This window comes from Eretmochelys imbricata, chromosome 2, assembly GCF_965152235.1.
Source record: "Eretmochelys imbricata isolate rEreImb1 chromosome 2, rEreImb1.hap1, whole genome shotgun sequence".
Classification (NCBI taxonomy): Eukaryota; Metazoa; Chordata; order Testudines; family Cheloniidae; genus Eretmochelys; species Eretmochelys imbricata.
The window spans coordinates 191,498,607-191,516,000 of NC_135573.1; the positions used below are offsets into that span (position 1 = coordinate 191,498,607).

The 17,394-nt window shown below is 39.2% G+C and overlaps 1 protein-coding gene across 1 annotated transcript in view; it reads right to left on the reverse strand.

Moving 5' to 3' along the window:
- NEK11 (NIMA related kinase 11) overlaps window positions 1–17,394 on the reverse strand; it is a 90,471-nt gene that overhangs the window by 35,072 nt on the left and 38,005 nt on the right. The window contains exons 3-4 of the mRNA XM_077809294.1: window positions 8,882–9,047; window positions 3,914–4,032 (exon numbers count right to left, since the gene is read on the reverse strand). Of these exons, the coding sequence (XP_077665420.1) occupies window positions 3,914–4,032; window positions 8,882–9,047 (285 nt within the window). The remainder of the gene's footprint in view (window positions 1–3,913; window positions 4,033–8,881; window positions 9,048–17,394) is intronic.

Sequence of the window (17,394 nt, forward strand, 5' to 3'; positions counted from 1 at the left end):
GTTCTTGTCATCAAGGATAATAGTTAACCAATTTGTTTCTATAGTGCATTAAAATATGAGAATGAATTATCAATGGATTATGCAGTGGGTATTTACCAAGGTTTCTAAATAAACAAATGAAATATACTTGTTATAGCAACTTTTTAAAGCAGTATACATGCATTTGTCATACATTAAATTAGCAAGGAACATTAAGCTATTTAAAGTGACATTCACCTTTATATCACATATGTATACATATTTATTTTTATATAAAATGTCTCACTTTGTACAGATGGATACATTCTGCGGCTACTATTCATCACAAAGAAACTATGAAGTAAACAACCAGTCACTGATTTCTGGGTGGTAGGATTTGGATTCCAAAGGGTGGGCTTCAAATGTGGCTACATTTAGTTATTAAAAATGTTATAAATTTATCCATGCCCATGTACAACAGACTGTGCATTTGATCCTTACTTGTCATATAAAAGCACCATACTTCAAGGTGCAGTAGACAGAAACAATCTATTTTCATAGAAAAGTATGGAAGAACTTTTTTCAGCAAGCTCCGCTCATGCTGAATAAGGCTTCCTCTGCCATATGCTACCAACTGAAACAGAGTGAAGTTTACTGCTGTGAAAATATTGTGGAACTAATTTGAACAGTGTGAAGAACTATTTGTAGAGCTAAGTGGCTTCTGGCAAACTTGACTCCTGTGTAGTAGAAGGAGGAAAGACCAAACATGTAATCTAGGCAGTGCCTCGTGCGCTGTAGGATGGTAGTTGAAAGCCTATTTGCATCATTGGGGCTACCATGCCAAAATCATTCCATTTTGAAACTGCTCTAGTGGAAATTACCAAGGGGAAGGACCACATAGTGATTAGTTTTACTCAAAAGAAGTCTCAACAATGGCGTGATTGCCTGGATGCTGTTAGGAGCAATTTTGTGTGTGGACATGTGATGTGTTGCAAGCGCTAGACCAAATGGTGGTTAGCATGCTAACTTTCTCTAACCTAAACAAGACCATTAAGCACACAGACCATTATTTCTCTCTTCTGTTACACTAATGATAGATGAGATGTGCATCCATTTATTCTAGACAATTTAGCTGTCAAGTTCAAATCCAAAAAAACTTCCAATTATGTAAAATACACAGTAGGTGGTGTGGTCACCATGAGATAATCATACCCTTTGAGATTTGTGAGGCACAAGAAAAAGATGAAAATCTTTCTAATCTGTACTGTCATTGCAAAAATCCAAAGCAAAAAACATCTTGTTTTGAAAATAGAATTTTTAAATACAGTACTGAACCAGTAGTTTCAGCTAAGCTGTAGGCACATGCTCAGCTATGTGGATAGATGTATGCAATTTAAATGCTCCTGAGCAAAAGTTCTCCTTCACACTATCCAAGAAATTTTTTTTTATTATGAAATGCAATTGTTTATGAATACTCATGTTTTCCAGTTTTAGGGCCATGTTGTCTTCGCACTAGAACTGGAAATGATTAAAAGCGTGCTATAATTTTTCCATATTGTTAGAGAAGAAATCAGTATAATCATATAAATAGAGGCTGGCAATTATATTTTTAGTACCTAGAATGGATGCCTGTTATAGACTTATTAAAAAGTCCACATATTTACATTCTTGCTATGTAGTTTTTATGGTGCATGATAATAAAGCAATACCAGAAAGGTACAGAATATTTTTTTAAAATGTGCATCTATATACAAATATATGGCACATTAAAAGGAATGCAAATAAAAATTGTCAAACTATCTGAGCATGGTTGGGGAAGTGCCATTAAACAGTGATGACTCAAAGAGAGAAAATAAATAGCTATTCAAAACTCAGATTGTTGCTGCCACTGGAGAATTAAACTGTACTTCTCAGGAAGCCCAGTAGTTTAATACATTTATTTACCAAGGGAGGTTTATTTACCAGAGAGAGTTCTAAAGATTTATTTGCAGACCAAGTGGAAGACAAGAAAAATACAGTACAGGGAGAAAGTTGATAAAAGGCACATGAGGGAGAACCTGAGATACAGAAGACATAGAGAGATGAAAGTCACAGGGGAAAGACAGAAGTTAAGAGCCTAGGACAGCAAAGCTTTTTTATTCTCACTTTATTACATAGTATATCCCCTTATTTCATGAATATATGTTTAAGTAAGGGTTCACACAAAACTGTCTTTCCAGGATATCAGCATTCCTAATGCCTAATTCCCCAACTGGAGTTTGAAAAAGAAAATTGGTAGTTTAATTAGATGTTGAGGTTTTTCATTTCAATCCTATTCCTCATTTTCTGTCTGAGGCAAATGCTGGGAAAGCACTGCTTGGATAATCTGAAAGGCAGCACTCAAAGCAAAGACCTCTATCCATCATGCTCTCATCAGCACAGTCTGTAGATGTATAGGCAAAGGTACCAACCTCTGCTAAAATAACTGCCTGCACAGCTAGGGGATTCTTATCCCTAAAAGACTGGCATGGGTCCAAGTCTTTGAGTATGGGAGGATGAAATATGCTGGGATTTGGGAGGGTAGAGCTAGCTATATAAGATATTATATCAAGCTCATCACCATGGTACTTCAGTGTAGCCAACAGCCACAAACAACTTTGATGAAAAAGAGAGAAAAAGGGAAGATGCTGAAAGTTAGGCTCCCTGCTCTAGAACTTCTCAAAAGCCACGGAGAAAGGAGTCTCTCATCCCGTGTTTGCTCTCCTAGGGCTTAATCCTGCAAAGTGCTAAGCGCGCTGATCCTGATCCAGCAAAGCACTTTAGCCCATGCGTAACTTTCAGCATGTGAGGAGTCCCGTCTAGGTCAAACTTAACCTGTGTAATGAAATGTGAAAAAGTGGACTAGACAAGCTACCTAAGTAGTGTTTAGTACACTGATAGGACCATTTGCACCACCAGGGTTAGTATGCCAGAAATCACTGTCCATATTGGGAGTACATTAGTGGAGACTGGCTAGGTAGAATATCATACGGTGGCTAGCCTTGCTCAAAGCAAAACTAATCCAAATAGTAGTTCAACTGTCTGCAGATTGCTGGGAGCAATTGTGTGTGGACATGAAGGTGGAGGGGTGTTACAGATGTGCTGTTGAGACCAAACAGTGGTCAGCTTGCCAAATTTATCTAGCCTAGACAAAGCCATTCAGCCTTTGAGTGGAATCATTATTTCTCTCTTCATATCTCTAGACTAGAGAAGAATAAGTGGACCTTATAAGTAGATTTGAAATAAATAACCTGTGGAACTTTGCGGAATGACTAATTTATTTCCTCTGGTGTCATGGATCTTACATTATTAGTTATAAAAATATGCTCATCACTTAGAGATTCGAAACATAATTGCCTGAGTCACCTGCAGTATTTTTTTAGGTTAAGTCGTTGATGTACTAATGAAAGTAGTATGTGCCTTCAAATACATATCCAAAATGAGGAACATTAGGCTAAATTTATCCCTGAGGTAACTTCATTTATATTAATGGAGTTGCTCCAGAGATAAATTTTACTCTTTATGTTTAAGATGTGTTCTCTCTCTTATAAGGCTGAATATTTGTTTTAATCACAAGATTTGATTAACTGTTTTGATTCTACTCTATATTCTCAAGGCTGTCACCTGGATCTTGGAAAATAACAGTCTGCAAATGATGACTACTGCTAAAAGAGGGTCATCATAATATTGCTAGATGATAGGTTGAAATAGAAGTATAGATATTGAAGGGTCAGACCCTTAAAAAATGCACTGTTCTTGCAAAATGATTTTTCAATAACCACTTTACACATACTATATTAATTCAAAAGTGTTTTATATCAAAGAAAAAAATAATCAGCAGGGTTTTATTTCCATTTGAATATCTGTAATTAGCCAATACAAGTCTGCTCTGTCATATCACACCTAACTGCTCTCATATTAAAGTAAATTACTGTACCTTTCATGCATATAGTTGACTCCAAGCAACAACTGTATAAACCATTCTATTATCTGGCTTTCAGTGAATATTTTCTTGGCTTCTTTGTATTCTTGAATTTTGCAGTCTAGATCTCGACCCTGAAACATTGGAGGATATTTGCATGTTTAAGAGAAGGGTTATAAACATTTCTTCTTATGCCAAAATATAAGACTCAGTTGTTATCTGAGACCCAGAGGGATATTGGCTAGAGGACACATCCTTTAATTCTAATGCTGATCTTTATCAATGTAGCTTTCTAAAAATTCTGTTTAATACAATTTTTCAAAATACATGCAGCCTAAAAGGAAAACAACCTTCCAGTTAGAGATATTGAAGACCATGAGTCTTTGGGTTAAGTTTATAGGCAAGAGCAACAAGGGAGATGTCGTGGTGGGCATCTGTTACAGACCACCAGACCGGGAGGATGAGGTAGATGAGGCTTTCTTCAGAAAACTAAGAGATGTTTCCAGATCACAGACCCTGGTTCTCATGGGGGACTTCTATAACCCTGACATCTGCTGGGAGAGCAATACAGTCATGCGCAGACTATCCATGAAGTTTTTGGAGAGTGCTGGGGACAACTTCCTGGCGCAAGTGCTGAAGGAACCAACTAGGGGCCGGGATCTTCGTGAGCTGCAGGTCACAAACAGGGAAGAACTGGTAGGGAAAGTAGAAGTGGGTGGCAACCTGGCCAGCAGTGACCATGAGATGGTCAAGTTCAGGATCCTGACAAAAGGAAGAAAGGAGAGCAGCAGAATATAGACTCTGGACTTCAGAGAAGCAGACTTTGACTCCTTCAGGGAACTGATGGGCAGGATCCCCTGGGAAGCTAATATGAGGGGGAAAGGAGTCCAGGAGAGCTGGCTGTATTTTAAAGAAGCCTTATTGAGGGCACAGGAACAAACCATCCCAATGTGCAGAAAGAATAGCAAATATGGCAGGCGACCAGCTTGGCTTAACAGAGAAATCTTCGGTGAGCTTAAACACAAAAAGGCAGCTTACAAGAAGTGGAAACTTGGACAGATGACTAGGGAGGAGTATAAAGATATTGCTCAAGCATACAGGGGTGTAATCAGGAAGTCCAAAGCACAATTGGAGTTGCAGTTGGCAAGGGATGTGAAGGGTAACAAGAAGGGTTTTTACAGGTATGTTAGCAACAAGAAGGTGTTCAGGGAAAGTGTAGGACCCTTACTGAATGGGGGAGGCAACTTAGTGACAGATGATGTGGAAAAAGCTGAAGTATTCAATGCTATTTTTGCCTCGGTCTTCACAGACAAGGTCAGCTCCCAGACTGCTGCACTGGGCAGCATAGTATGGGGAGGAGGTGAGCAGCCCTCAGTGGTGAAAGAACAGGTTAAGGACTATTTAGAAAAGCTGGACATGCACAAGTCCACGGGGCCAGATCTAATGCATCTGAGGATGCTGAGGGCGTTGGCTGATGTGATTGTACAGCCATTAGCCATTATCTTTGAAAACTCATGGTGATCAGGGGAGGTCCTGGATTATTAGAAAATGGAAAATATAGTGCCCATCTTTTAAAAAGGGAAGAAGGAGAATCCAGGGAACTACAGATCCATCAGTCTCACCTCAGTCCCTGCAAAAATCATGGAGCAGGTCCTCAAGGAATCCATTTTGAAGCACTTGGAGGAGAGGAAGGTGATCAGGAACAGTCAACATGGATTCACCGAGGGCAAGTCATGCCTGACCAACCTCATTGCCTTCTATGTTGAGGTAGGTAGGAGATAGTAGTACTAGTTTCTCTGTTACCTGTTTTTCCACAAGTTAGCTAGATGGGCTCTGCCTGAGCCTAGTAATGTACCTAGAAAGGGATAGTTCCCCTATCCCATGGAGCCAACCAAGCCAGTCCAGAAGAGGGAGAAGAGAAAAGAAAAGAAAAGAAGCTCAGAACTCACAACCAGTGACAGCTCCTTGATTCCCCACCCGACTCCAAAGTGCCTGCTCTAACTTGGTCTAGCTGGTTATGGTCCCATAAGGACCATACACCTGATGGGGATTACCACAGCGGACCATGCTCCACCCACTCTTCCTCCCTGTCCTAACATAACCATTTTGAAATAACGTTCAGCCTTCATGATTAAAAGATTGGCTTCAATGACCTACAAATTGTTCTAAGCTTGATTCTGTGTAAAAGGTAAGTACCTTAGGAAAAACTGCTCAAGAAAAACAACTCTGAAATGTTGTTGCCAGGAAACCCTGAAGAAGTGCACTCTTCCTATTTTGTGTTTGGGAAGGTTAGTATATTAATGTTCAAGAGAGAAGGAAATAAAGCAAAGGACAAGGAAGATGTCAAGCTACTTCAGACATTTAAATTTCATGAATATTGTATAACACGCAGTAATAACTATTTTCAAACGGGATTTGCTTTTTTGGCTTTTATGATTGATAATGTGAACAAGCATTCGTGACTAAAGTTGCTAATTTTCCTTAGAGAATGTGTATTTCAGGCTGAACTGAAACTGCACTGAAGAAAGGAAATGAAGTTATTTTTCTTTTGAGAATGTAATGACTTATGTTTTACATTTCATTGTTGTATTAAAAAAATCATATGTCATTTAGGGGAAGTAATCCATTATTGTTTTTAAGAATTATCTTTCACTGATGTCCAGTTTTAGGCACCAAAATAGAATCAGAGGTTCATCTAGGTACTTTTGTTTGAAATCAATTGACGTGACTGTTTTTATATTGCCTTAAAATATTTGAAATGGGTCACCCACCATAGAAGTCCACAAAAACAAACCAGAACACACACACTTCTCTTCTATAATTGCGAGTGTCGTTAGCACTGATGAAAAGTGCCAGACTGAAGTACTTTGTTATTCATAGAACAGGCACAGCTTCAGGCAGCTGCACAGGAGGCTTGCACCGCACTGTTCCATCAGCAAGGTTCAAAGCCACAGCAGTTTGGAGGAAATAGAACAAGGGGTACCTCATCTTCCCATGCTAACTTAATGATTGGTCTTTCTTCTTAACCTGTCAGCTAGGGTACCAATTACTGCCAATTGTTGAAGTAGTTCTGTACATTAGAAACTGGACATAGAACACAGTAAGCTTCCAAACACCCATCAGGTGGCAGCAAATTTTGCTCACCATTAATTTAGGCAGGATTTAAACAGACAACTTTTAGGTGAAAAGCTCTATATGCCATTACATATAAAGCTGTATTAGAACTACGCAAATATAGAAGTACATTTTCTGCTTTCCTAGTCCACATTAGAGCAGCCTGAAGGCTGCTTTTACTTGCCCAGGTTACATATAACCTGAAGGGCATGTTGCAGCAGCTGGTGATTGTCTGGGTGCAGGGGAGTCCCTGCCATGCCCTTTTCCTTCAGCCATTCTCTCTATACCAGCTCGAGGGAGGGGCTGGGTATAGGATCCATTATGCAGGCTCTACAGCATTAGAGGAAGAGAAAGCCCCTACATTGGTATGATGTGCCTGTGGCTAGTTATTCTGGCTTTAGGGCCACTTTGTACCAGTGGCACAGTAAAAATTAGCCCTAACACAGGGAAGAATCTAGGCCCTTGACTTGACTTTTCCCTAATTTTATACGTCGGTTCCATAGGTATCTGACCATAAAGAAATACCCCGTTAAGCGTTATTTGCAACTTATCAGAGTTCTTTTGTAACACATGTTGGATCAACAGAGTGACAGTCATTCACTGTCTCACAACTTTGAAAAAACTGTGTCATTTCCAGAACAAACTTGACCAGACCAACAATAAAAGAACAGTTAATTATCAACAAAGTTACTTTAAGGAGTGAATTAATTTTTGATTCGATGGAATTTTATTTTCTTAATTGTTAAGACCAAATTTGGACGCTTGCAACAATGTGATTTTTCCAGCACAAAATCCATTTTTTTTGGAAAGTAACAGCCAAGTTATAGATAAAAGTATCCAGGATAACTGCACATTTTGAGTTGGGTGGAAAATTTTTAAAGAATATTAAAAGGTTGTTTTTTTTACAATTTCATTTTAAAACCTTACAATATATTTTACCTAAGTCTTTCAACCTGCCATGAACCAAATGTGGGATTCACAAAAAATGGGAACAGAAGTTTAAAATGTTGTATGATTTATATCAGAATTCTGCATTTTCCATAAATTATTATAATAGAAGTGCGATAGCAAGTCTGTGTGAAGTAGAAATACAGTTGCATTAACAATGAGGAACATCCTTTGTAATGGACAAGCAAGTTGTGTATCCATCCTCACGGCCAAATGTCGCATTCAGGCCCTCATTTTATACCCTGCTTTATACCACCATAGCATCCTCTCCACACTGGCCTCCCATATACAACCAAAGCCCACCTTTCAGTCCATGCAAATACCGATACTAAATTCATTTTCCTTTCCTATCAGTTTGATCATATAACTCCCCTCTTTGAATCCCTCCACTGGTTTCCTATCCAACATCATTTCAAATTTAAGCTTTTTGTCGCCACCTTCAAAAAGCTACATAACTCTGACCCTCTCTATTTATCCTCTCTTAACAAATTTAATAATATCCGCCCCAATTCCCCGCACTCTGCCAACACTCCCGGCTTCATCTGCCCATTTGTCAGATCTCCATGCCTTTTTCCATACAGCCCCCTATACATGGTACAACCTCCCTGAGGGCGCTACTCTATCCACATTTAAGTTCCTCTTAAAGACCCACTTATGTTATGCTGCCTACAGTGAATCAAATTGGTTTGCATTTAAATTACCTATTGTTATTCCCCTTCCCCTGATGTCAGTCTACTCATTTTATCCTTAGTCTATGAGCTCTACAGAGCAGGACCATCTTTCTTAAGTGTTTGGAATGTGCCTACTAAATAGCAGATGATACTGCAAATAAATAATGTTATGAACTAAGTCTTCTAAAAGGCCTATTTTGAGAAACACACTGCCTCTAATTTGTTCAGAATAATTTACAAGAAGTCTTACCTCACAGTATTCAGTGATGATGCAGAAACTCTCTCGTTCCACAAAGCTCACATAAAACTTGACAATGGCTGGGTGATCTAGCTTGGAGAGTAGTTGTGCTTCTAGATTTGCTTCAACTGTTTCATTGGGGTTGAGGTCTCCAACAGAGATTTCCTTTAGAACCTTTCTGGAAAAAAAGATCCCTCAAATTAATAAAAGCAGCAATATACAACATCAAATAAAGCTTCAGCCACAGTTATAGTTTCCTACCATGACATCTTAATACCAGACCTTTAACTGGAATAAGTTTGATCTGGCTTTGTAATGTGAAGTGATCAGGCAATATCAAGTAAATATAAAGACACTACAGTAAAATATTGGCAAACATGCTAGATATTAAAATGGTCCAATACCACTGCACATGATCTCAGGTGTATTTGCAAAAAATATTTTTGCCAATCCAGCAAGATTTAAGAAAATAATTTTGCTCAGTAACTTATACTGTACTATTTTTTTCTTGACATATTTTCACTATTATGGCCTATCATATAATATTGAATGTACAATAACTCCTCACTTAATGTTGTAGTTATGTTCCTGTAAATAGGGGAGGTTAGGTTCCAGGGAAAATTTTTTTTTGCCAGACAAATACCATATATATAGTCTTATACTGTGTGTGTGTACGTATATGTACACATACATACACACACACAGTATAAGTTTTAAGCAAACAGTTTAATACTGTACACAGCAGTGATGATTGTGAAGCTTGATTGAGGTGGTGAAGTCAGAGGGTGGGATATTTCCCAGGAAATGCCTTACTGCTAAATGATGAACTAGCAATTGGCTGAGCCCTCAAGGGGTTAACTCGTTGTTAATGTAGCCTCACACTCTACAAGGCAGCAGGAATGGAAGGAAGGGAGACAGCATGGCAGACAGAGATAGAGACACACAGAGTGTGTGTGTGTGTGTGTGTGTGTGTGTGTGTGTGTGTGTGTGTGTGTGTGTGTGTGTGTGTGTGTGTGTGTGTGTGTGTGTGTGTGTGTGTGTGTGTGTGTGAGAGAGAGAGAGAGAGAGAGAGAGAGAGAGAGATGCACATTTCCTCTTTAAGTAGCTGACCTACACTGTGTGTGTGAGAGAGAGAGAGATGCACATTTCCCCTTTAAGTAGCTGACCTACACTGCCTTGTTAAGTTAATCAGCAAGCTGAGACCACAGCTTCTGCCAGGAAGCTCCCTCCATCCTGAGCCCTGTCGTGTGTCCCCTGCTCTATGGAGATGGGGTAAGTGGGGTGCAGGAGCAAGGGGGAGGGGGACACCCTGACATTAGCCCCCCTCTTCTTTCCCCCCCCCCCCTCCGCCAGCAAGCAGGAGGCTTGGGGAGCAGCTCCAAGGCAGAGGGCAGGAGCAGCACATGGCAGTGGGGGGAGGGAGAGCTGAACTGCAGTCAATTGATAGCCTGCTGGGCGGCTGCTTCACAGGGAACTTAGGGAAGCGGGGAGCTGATGGGGAGCTGCCAGTCCACCCTGGTTCCAAGCCCCCACCAGCTAGCTGCAACGGGCTGCTCTTCCTGCAAGCAGTGGACAAAGCAGGCAGCTGCCAAACGACGTTATAAGGGAGCACTGCACAACTTTAAATGAGCATATTCCCTAACTGATCAGCAATGTAACAACGAAACAACGTTTAACCGGGACGACTTTAAGTGAGGAGTTACTGTACAGGGAAAAAAACAGATATTACATTTTATAAACACTATTGAGAAGCAACATAAATTAGAGATTTAAACATGAAATAGGGAGTCCGGCTTGTATTCATAGTTCTGCTACTGTCTTGCTATGTGAGCATGAGGGAGTCACTTTATCTTTTGTATGCCTCCGTCTTCCCATCTATGAAATCGGGATAATAATACCAACTAGAGACTGGCCGGGACCTGAACCTCGCCCAACTAAGAAGTACAAATACTGACTATAGGGTTCGAAGCAAAATTCCATATTCAAAATTACCAAACTTTGGGGTCAAAGATTGGTTCTGAAGGACCTAAACTTCTCCAATCCTGCAAAATCAATGGGGCTATGCATGTATGTAAAGTTAAGCATGTGAATGACTCATGGCTGGATTTGGCACTCAGACCCATCTCTATCTACTTCCAGAGTATTGTGAAACTTAATAATTATTGGAAAAACACTTTGTGATGACAGGACTACAGAAGTGAATATTACTCTTACTATGATTTTCTTGTTCAAATATTTAAGAAAGAAAAATGTATGTGTATCAAATAAGGTGTGCATTTTCATATACTTGAACCAGGAACTAGAGAATATACAATGCTGATCTGTAGCTGAAGAAGCCTTTTGAGCATATGGAGAATATTACTGTATTTTACTGAAGCAAAATTTATGAATTTCCAGTGACTTTTGAATAAATTAAAGGTATATTCCAAGCTGAAATGATGTGTTCATATTGTTTTTTTTAAATAATTTGCTGTTCCCTGCTACATATTTGTAAAGTTGCAGTAATTAAACATGACAGTAATAGAATTTTACACAAACTAGAGAAATTCACTTGCTCTGAGGAGCGAATGTAGTAAATCCCCATAAGTGATTTTTTCCCCCAAACACAACCCATCAGTTACTGAGTTACAGTGCCTGAATTTTCACATAAGCTCACCTAAGCTCCATCTGGCAGCCTGATGATAAAACATGCAATCTGATTTGCCTACATCTCCTCAGACTACTTCTGTGCTATTAAGACAGGTAATATCTACTGCAATCTTCTCATCTTAAGTTGACATCAGGGCATTATTCCTTCCATCACACAGATCATGTCATGGAACTGACAAACAGAATGAGTCTTCATTAAATATCACTTTATACATGATCCTTAAATGCCAAGGACAGCAATAAAAACCTGACATGTCAAGGTAACTTGTCACCTTAGTCACTCAGTGATTTTGATGCTGCCATTAACTGTCAGACAACTGGCAGATGTTTATCTTATTAAAATTCAACCACAGAGCAGCAAATCAAGAAGCTGTACTTTTATAAATGAGCTTTGGTTTACTACTATACAATGCTAACTCATATCCAGAATTGGCAACTTTCTTGCATTTGGGAAACAAAATTTTGCAAAGCTATCAAGATTAAATTTATTGATACTATAAGTTTGCGTGGGTAGTTTGTGTATATATATATATATATATATATATATATATATATACACACACACACACATTATATACATATAAAATGTTTGATTTTTCTACGTTTAATATAAAAAAGACACTTGAAGATACTTTCTGCAAAGCAGCCTTTTTGAATTGGTAATAAAGTATCAAGGAAATTAGCTCAAACTCATCAGGATTCTAGTAACAAAAATAGATGACAGTCTCCAGGAATAAAGTTTAATTTCTTTTTAATAAGAAATGGTAAATAAATCATCTCTAAACAGTGGCCTGGCCTACATTAAACAGACCAGCTGGAGTTACTGTGCATAAAGTGTATTATAGAGATAAGGCATATATCATGGGCATATAGTTCTGTCTCTAGTTAAGCTTGCCCAACACTTTCCGTTACAAAACACTCTGTTCAGTTGTTTATTACTTTGCCAAACTAACTTTTTGGGCTGACATTTTCCATGCCAGCTGTCTGCCTCAGGCTGAATGTTTTGCAAAGTTTCGGCAAAAAGAACTGAGCCATTTCCAAGAACAAGGAAAGGAAAAATATTTTTTATTCCATATGTCATCAAAATTATTTGAACTGCTTTTTTAAGAGGCTCTAGTACCTCCGTACTTTGACTTAAATTTGGCAGGGGAGACATCATGGCACCAAGAATGTACTGTTGCTCATGTTCCTGTGAAAAACTATTCAAATTTGACCAAGTTATAAGCCTTTGAAAAAAATCACAGTTTGCACATGCCTAGTAGACTCTTGTTAGGGTTTTGGCAGCTAAACTCTACATGCTAATGAGCATGCTCCATTCTGGGGTGTAGAAACTGAGCAGAATGTTCCCTGCAATTGCTGTTCCTGGCTGCTGTTGTGAGGGCACTGGAATTGAGAGCAGGGACACTGTCTCTCCTGTGCTCTCATTGTTCCCGCTGCTGGCTCTTACGCAAAGTAGAGGAGTGCAAACTGCCTGACTGGAACGCAGAAGGGACAAGAGTCAGACCTGAGAGTCATAGTGGAGGGAGTAGACTGGGTCTCCCATTTTAGAGAGAGCAAAACCAACTAGATAGCTTTAACCTAAACTTTCTGAGATGCAGTGTAGCTAAATGGATGAGATTTGGTTTTGCAACAGTAGCAACCTAAACACTATTCCCTGCCAGAGGTGGCCTTTTGCAACTCAGATCCTCAGTTGTCTGATCTGTAAAATGGGGGGAAATAATACTTGCCTTACTCCTAAGATAGGCATATAAGGACTTGCTCAATAATGACTGTGAAGAAAATATAAAATTATTAATTTTATATTATTAATTAATTTAACTGGGAATTGGTCCTGCTTCGAGCAGGGGGTTGGACTAGATGACCTTCAGGGATCCCTTCCAACCCTGATATTCTATGATTCTAGACTATTCTCAGTGGTGGAAGAGGACAGGACAAGGAGTAATGGTCTCAAGTTGCAGTGTGGGAGGTTTAGGTTGGATATTAGGAAAAAGTTTTTCACTAGGAGGGTGGTGAAACACTGGAATGCGTTGCCTAGGGAGGTGGTGGAATCTCCTTCCTTAGAAGTTTTTAAGGTCAGGCTTGACAAAGCCCTGGCTGGGATGATTTAATTGGGTATGGGTCCTGCTTTTGAGCAGGGGGTTGGACTAGATGACCTCCTGAGGTCCCTTCCAACCCTGATATTCTATGAGTCTATGATTCTATTAAAACCAGTCCAAAAGAAGTAAGACTTGAACTTGTGGTCATCTGGCTCCCAGCCCAGTGCTTATCCCCCTAAGCCAAAGATTATTTTGATGGAAGAAGTCTCTCTCTTTCTCTTTCCCTCTCCAATTCAGCAGCCTCTTTTTGGTGCTTTTTTTTACTTAAGTAGAAACTGTCACTTTTGAAGAGAAGGGCCAAAAGATTTCAGAAAGCCTTGTAATTCAAAAGAGGGGGTGGCTGACATTAGGGTGAATTTTGAAGTTGGTGGGTGATGTAGTTTTTGAGCAAAAGGGACATACAATTTGATGAGGCATACTATGCAAAATTTCTGGAAAAATGTGATTTTTACTGTTTATTTTTTTTCCAGGAATGTTTGCCAGTCACCAAAATACTCTCATGTTTTAGAGTAGCAGCTGTGTTAGTCTGTATCTGCAAAAAGAAAAGGAGTACTTGTGGCACCTTAGAGACTAACAAATTTTTTTGAGCATAAGCTTTCGTGATGCATGCAGTGGAAAATACAGTGGGGAGATTTTATATACACAGAGAACATGAAACAATGGGTGTTACCATACACACTGTAAAGAGAGAGATCAGGTAAGGTGAGCTATTACCAGCAGGAGAGGAAAAAAACCTTTTGTAGTGATAATTAAGGTGGGCCATTTCCAGCAGTTGCAAGAACATGTGAGGAACAGTGTGTGTGTATGGGGGTGTGTGTAATTGCTGAATTGGAATTAATTTGCAAACTGGACACCATTAACTTAGGCTTGAATAAAGACTGGGAGTGGATGTATCATTACACAAAGTAAAACTATTTCCCCATGTTTATGTTGCAGTAGCTTGATTCACACTCCCATGCTTAAGCATCTGCAAACATCTGTTGTTATAAACCCATGGTTTTTTGACATTCATAATTCAGTCCAGGAAAGAAACTGCATACTTCTACTTTTTATCCGTTACAAAAAACACATGTAGCTATACGCTGCCAGGTAGATTCGAATTTAAGAAATCTTGTGGTGAACTATCTGCATTGATCAATCACATGCTCAGGATCTCCCAGACCACCATACTTATAAGACAAGCAATTGCTACCCTACCAGGCAAGGAAAAATATCTTCTACATTTCCATGATCTGAAGGCCTGTCAGAATTCTCAACTTTGACAACCCTTGCAGATTTAACATCTCCTCATATGCTTTTCTCTTAGGAAAAAAGAAATGTTAGTGAACATAAAAAAATCAAACCCAAAAACATTGTATAGTCAAATAGTACAACCCTTTAGCAAAAAAACTGCCAACCTTGAACTTCTAAGGAGACAAAACAAAGTGCTTCTTTTTATAAGGAGCTGACTGCCAATATAAGGCTGGTCTAAATTAAAGTGCAAGTTAGACACCGTACATGGTACACCTATAGTACTTGCAGTACATCTGATGAAAATCCACAAGCAATGAACCATTTAAAAAAAGATGCAATCAGGCAAACTGAAATATTTTTAAACTATCCACTTTAAAACATAGATTCATAGATATTAAGGTCAGAAGGGACCATTATGATCATCTAGTCTGACTCCTGCACAACACAGGCCACAGAATCTCACCCACCCACTCCTGTGAAAAACCTCTCACCTACGTCTGAGCTATTGAAGTCCTCAAATCATGGTTTAAAGACTTCAAGGAGCAGAGAATCCTCCAGCAAGTGATCCGTGCCCCATGCTACAGAGGAAGGCGAAAAACCTCCAGAGCCTCTTCCAATCTGCCCTGGAGGAAAATTCCTTCCCGACCCCAAATATGGCGATCAGCTGAACCCTGAGCATGTGGGCAAGATTCTGCCATGCCCATATTATGATGTATTTTGATAGTCCTTCTCTTTAGGACTCTGGTGAGCCCACATCTGGAATTTGCATTTTGGTCATTTCCAAAATTAAAGAGAAGTTGGTGGGAGTTCAGAGAAGAGCAATAAGAATGACTGAGGGGCCAGAATAAGTGATTGGTTTGAAGGAAAGTGTACAGAACTAATTATAGGCAGGTTTAGTACCAAAGGCTGCCTGACACTTCCCACTGTAAGACCCTTTCAGTTGCTTATAACTTTGCCAAACTTTAACTGTTTGTGCTGAAGTTTTACATGCTAGGTAACTGCCTCAGGCTGAATTTTTTTAGAAAAATTTCATCCAAATTTAAAAAATTCGAGCAACCTTTTCTTTGAGAAGCTCTAGCACCCATTTTTTGGAGCAGCAGGAGGCTATTTTTATCAGAGATGTGCCTTTTAATGATCTGATGAAAATCCAACCAAATTTGGTTAAGCCTTTGAAAAATCATAGTTCACATATGCTCTGTAGAGATTTCTTAGAGTTCAACAGTTAAAATCTTCAAAGATTCCACCACACTCCAGCCCCTTACAGTTCCCAAATGTTCATACCCTGCTGATGACTCATATGGGTGTCAATTTTGGAGTGCTTGACTTTTCAGTCTTAATATTCATTTAAAGCAGTTTTTTGCATGTAATATATATATAGATTAGCTAAGTCTCAAGATACTTGATAAGTGTACTAAACTTTGAAGGGCATAAAACTGAATAGAGACAGCACAGTAAAAGAGGATATAAACTGGAGTAACTGGCTGAAATTTAGAAAGGGAGTTTTACACTAAAAATCAGGGAAAGTTTTCCTGACATAGATCTTTAAGAGTATGTGGAATGATTTTCCTCAAAGTGGTGGGAGCCCTATTCTTAGAGGCATTTAAGACAGCACAAAGCACTAGAAAATATATCACTGAAAACTATGACAATATGTAAAGGTTCTTCAAAGTCCTAAGGGACCAATCACCCCATTGGCTACAGCAGTGTCACCACTACAGGGAAACCTCACCAATCTGATAGTAGCACTGGGATCAGGCCAGCATAAATCAATTGAGGAATCAACTCTTCATCCTGAGTAAGCATGTTACTCCTGCAATTTTTATTGAGTATAAAATAATAAATATAAACCTGACCTGGCAATTTACTGGTATTTTGTTACCCCAATCTCAACCCTGAGCTGACTGAAACTTAAAAACTCTTGTATTGAAGTGCACTCATATCTTGGGAGGAGAAAGCCCTTTCTATCATTTTCTATTGATCCTCTCCAGCCAACATATATTGTTCCAGAGGAAGATATGTTTGCCTGGTATGGTTAAAAGCAGAGGTCAATCTGATGCACAAGGGAAAACAACAAGCAGGGGAAACTGTCAGAAAATCCTGTCCCTCACAATAATTATAGAAGCTGGCCAGTACTAGTAGTGCACTGGACCTGCACCTGGACTTGCTTGGGACTCACAGTGTTGTGGAGACAATATGCTCATCTTGTGGGAAAAGAGATTGCCTCATATTGCCCAACAGCTAACCCTTTCTGGCTTACACTGGCAAGCTTTGAAATGAGGCCAGAGCCAGCCCAATGCTTCTTGGCTGAAAAAGTGCTAATATGGGGTAAGGAGGGACCTAGACAAACAAACAAAAAAAATCAAACGTGGTATCCTAAGGTTTCCCTCAAGGATACAGGCACCCTAAGGGAATTTTTAAGTTTTAATTAACAGCGAGTGACTAAATGACACAGTGGTTTTTATCCCAGTCTATTTACATTATTTTAGAGTCCATCTGGTATCTGTTTTCATTGATGGCCTCACAAAATATATATATATAATTTGATGT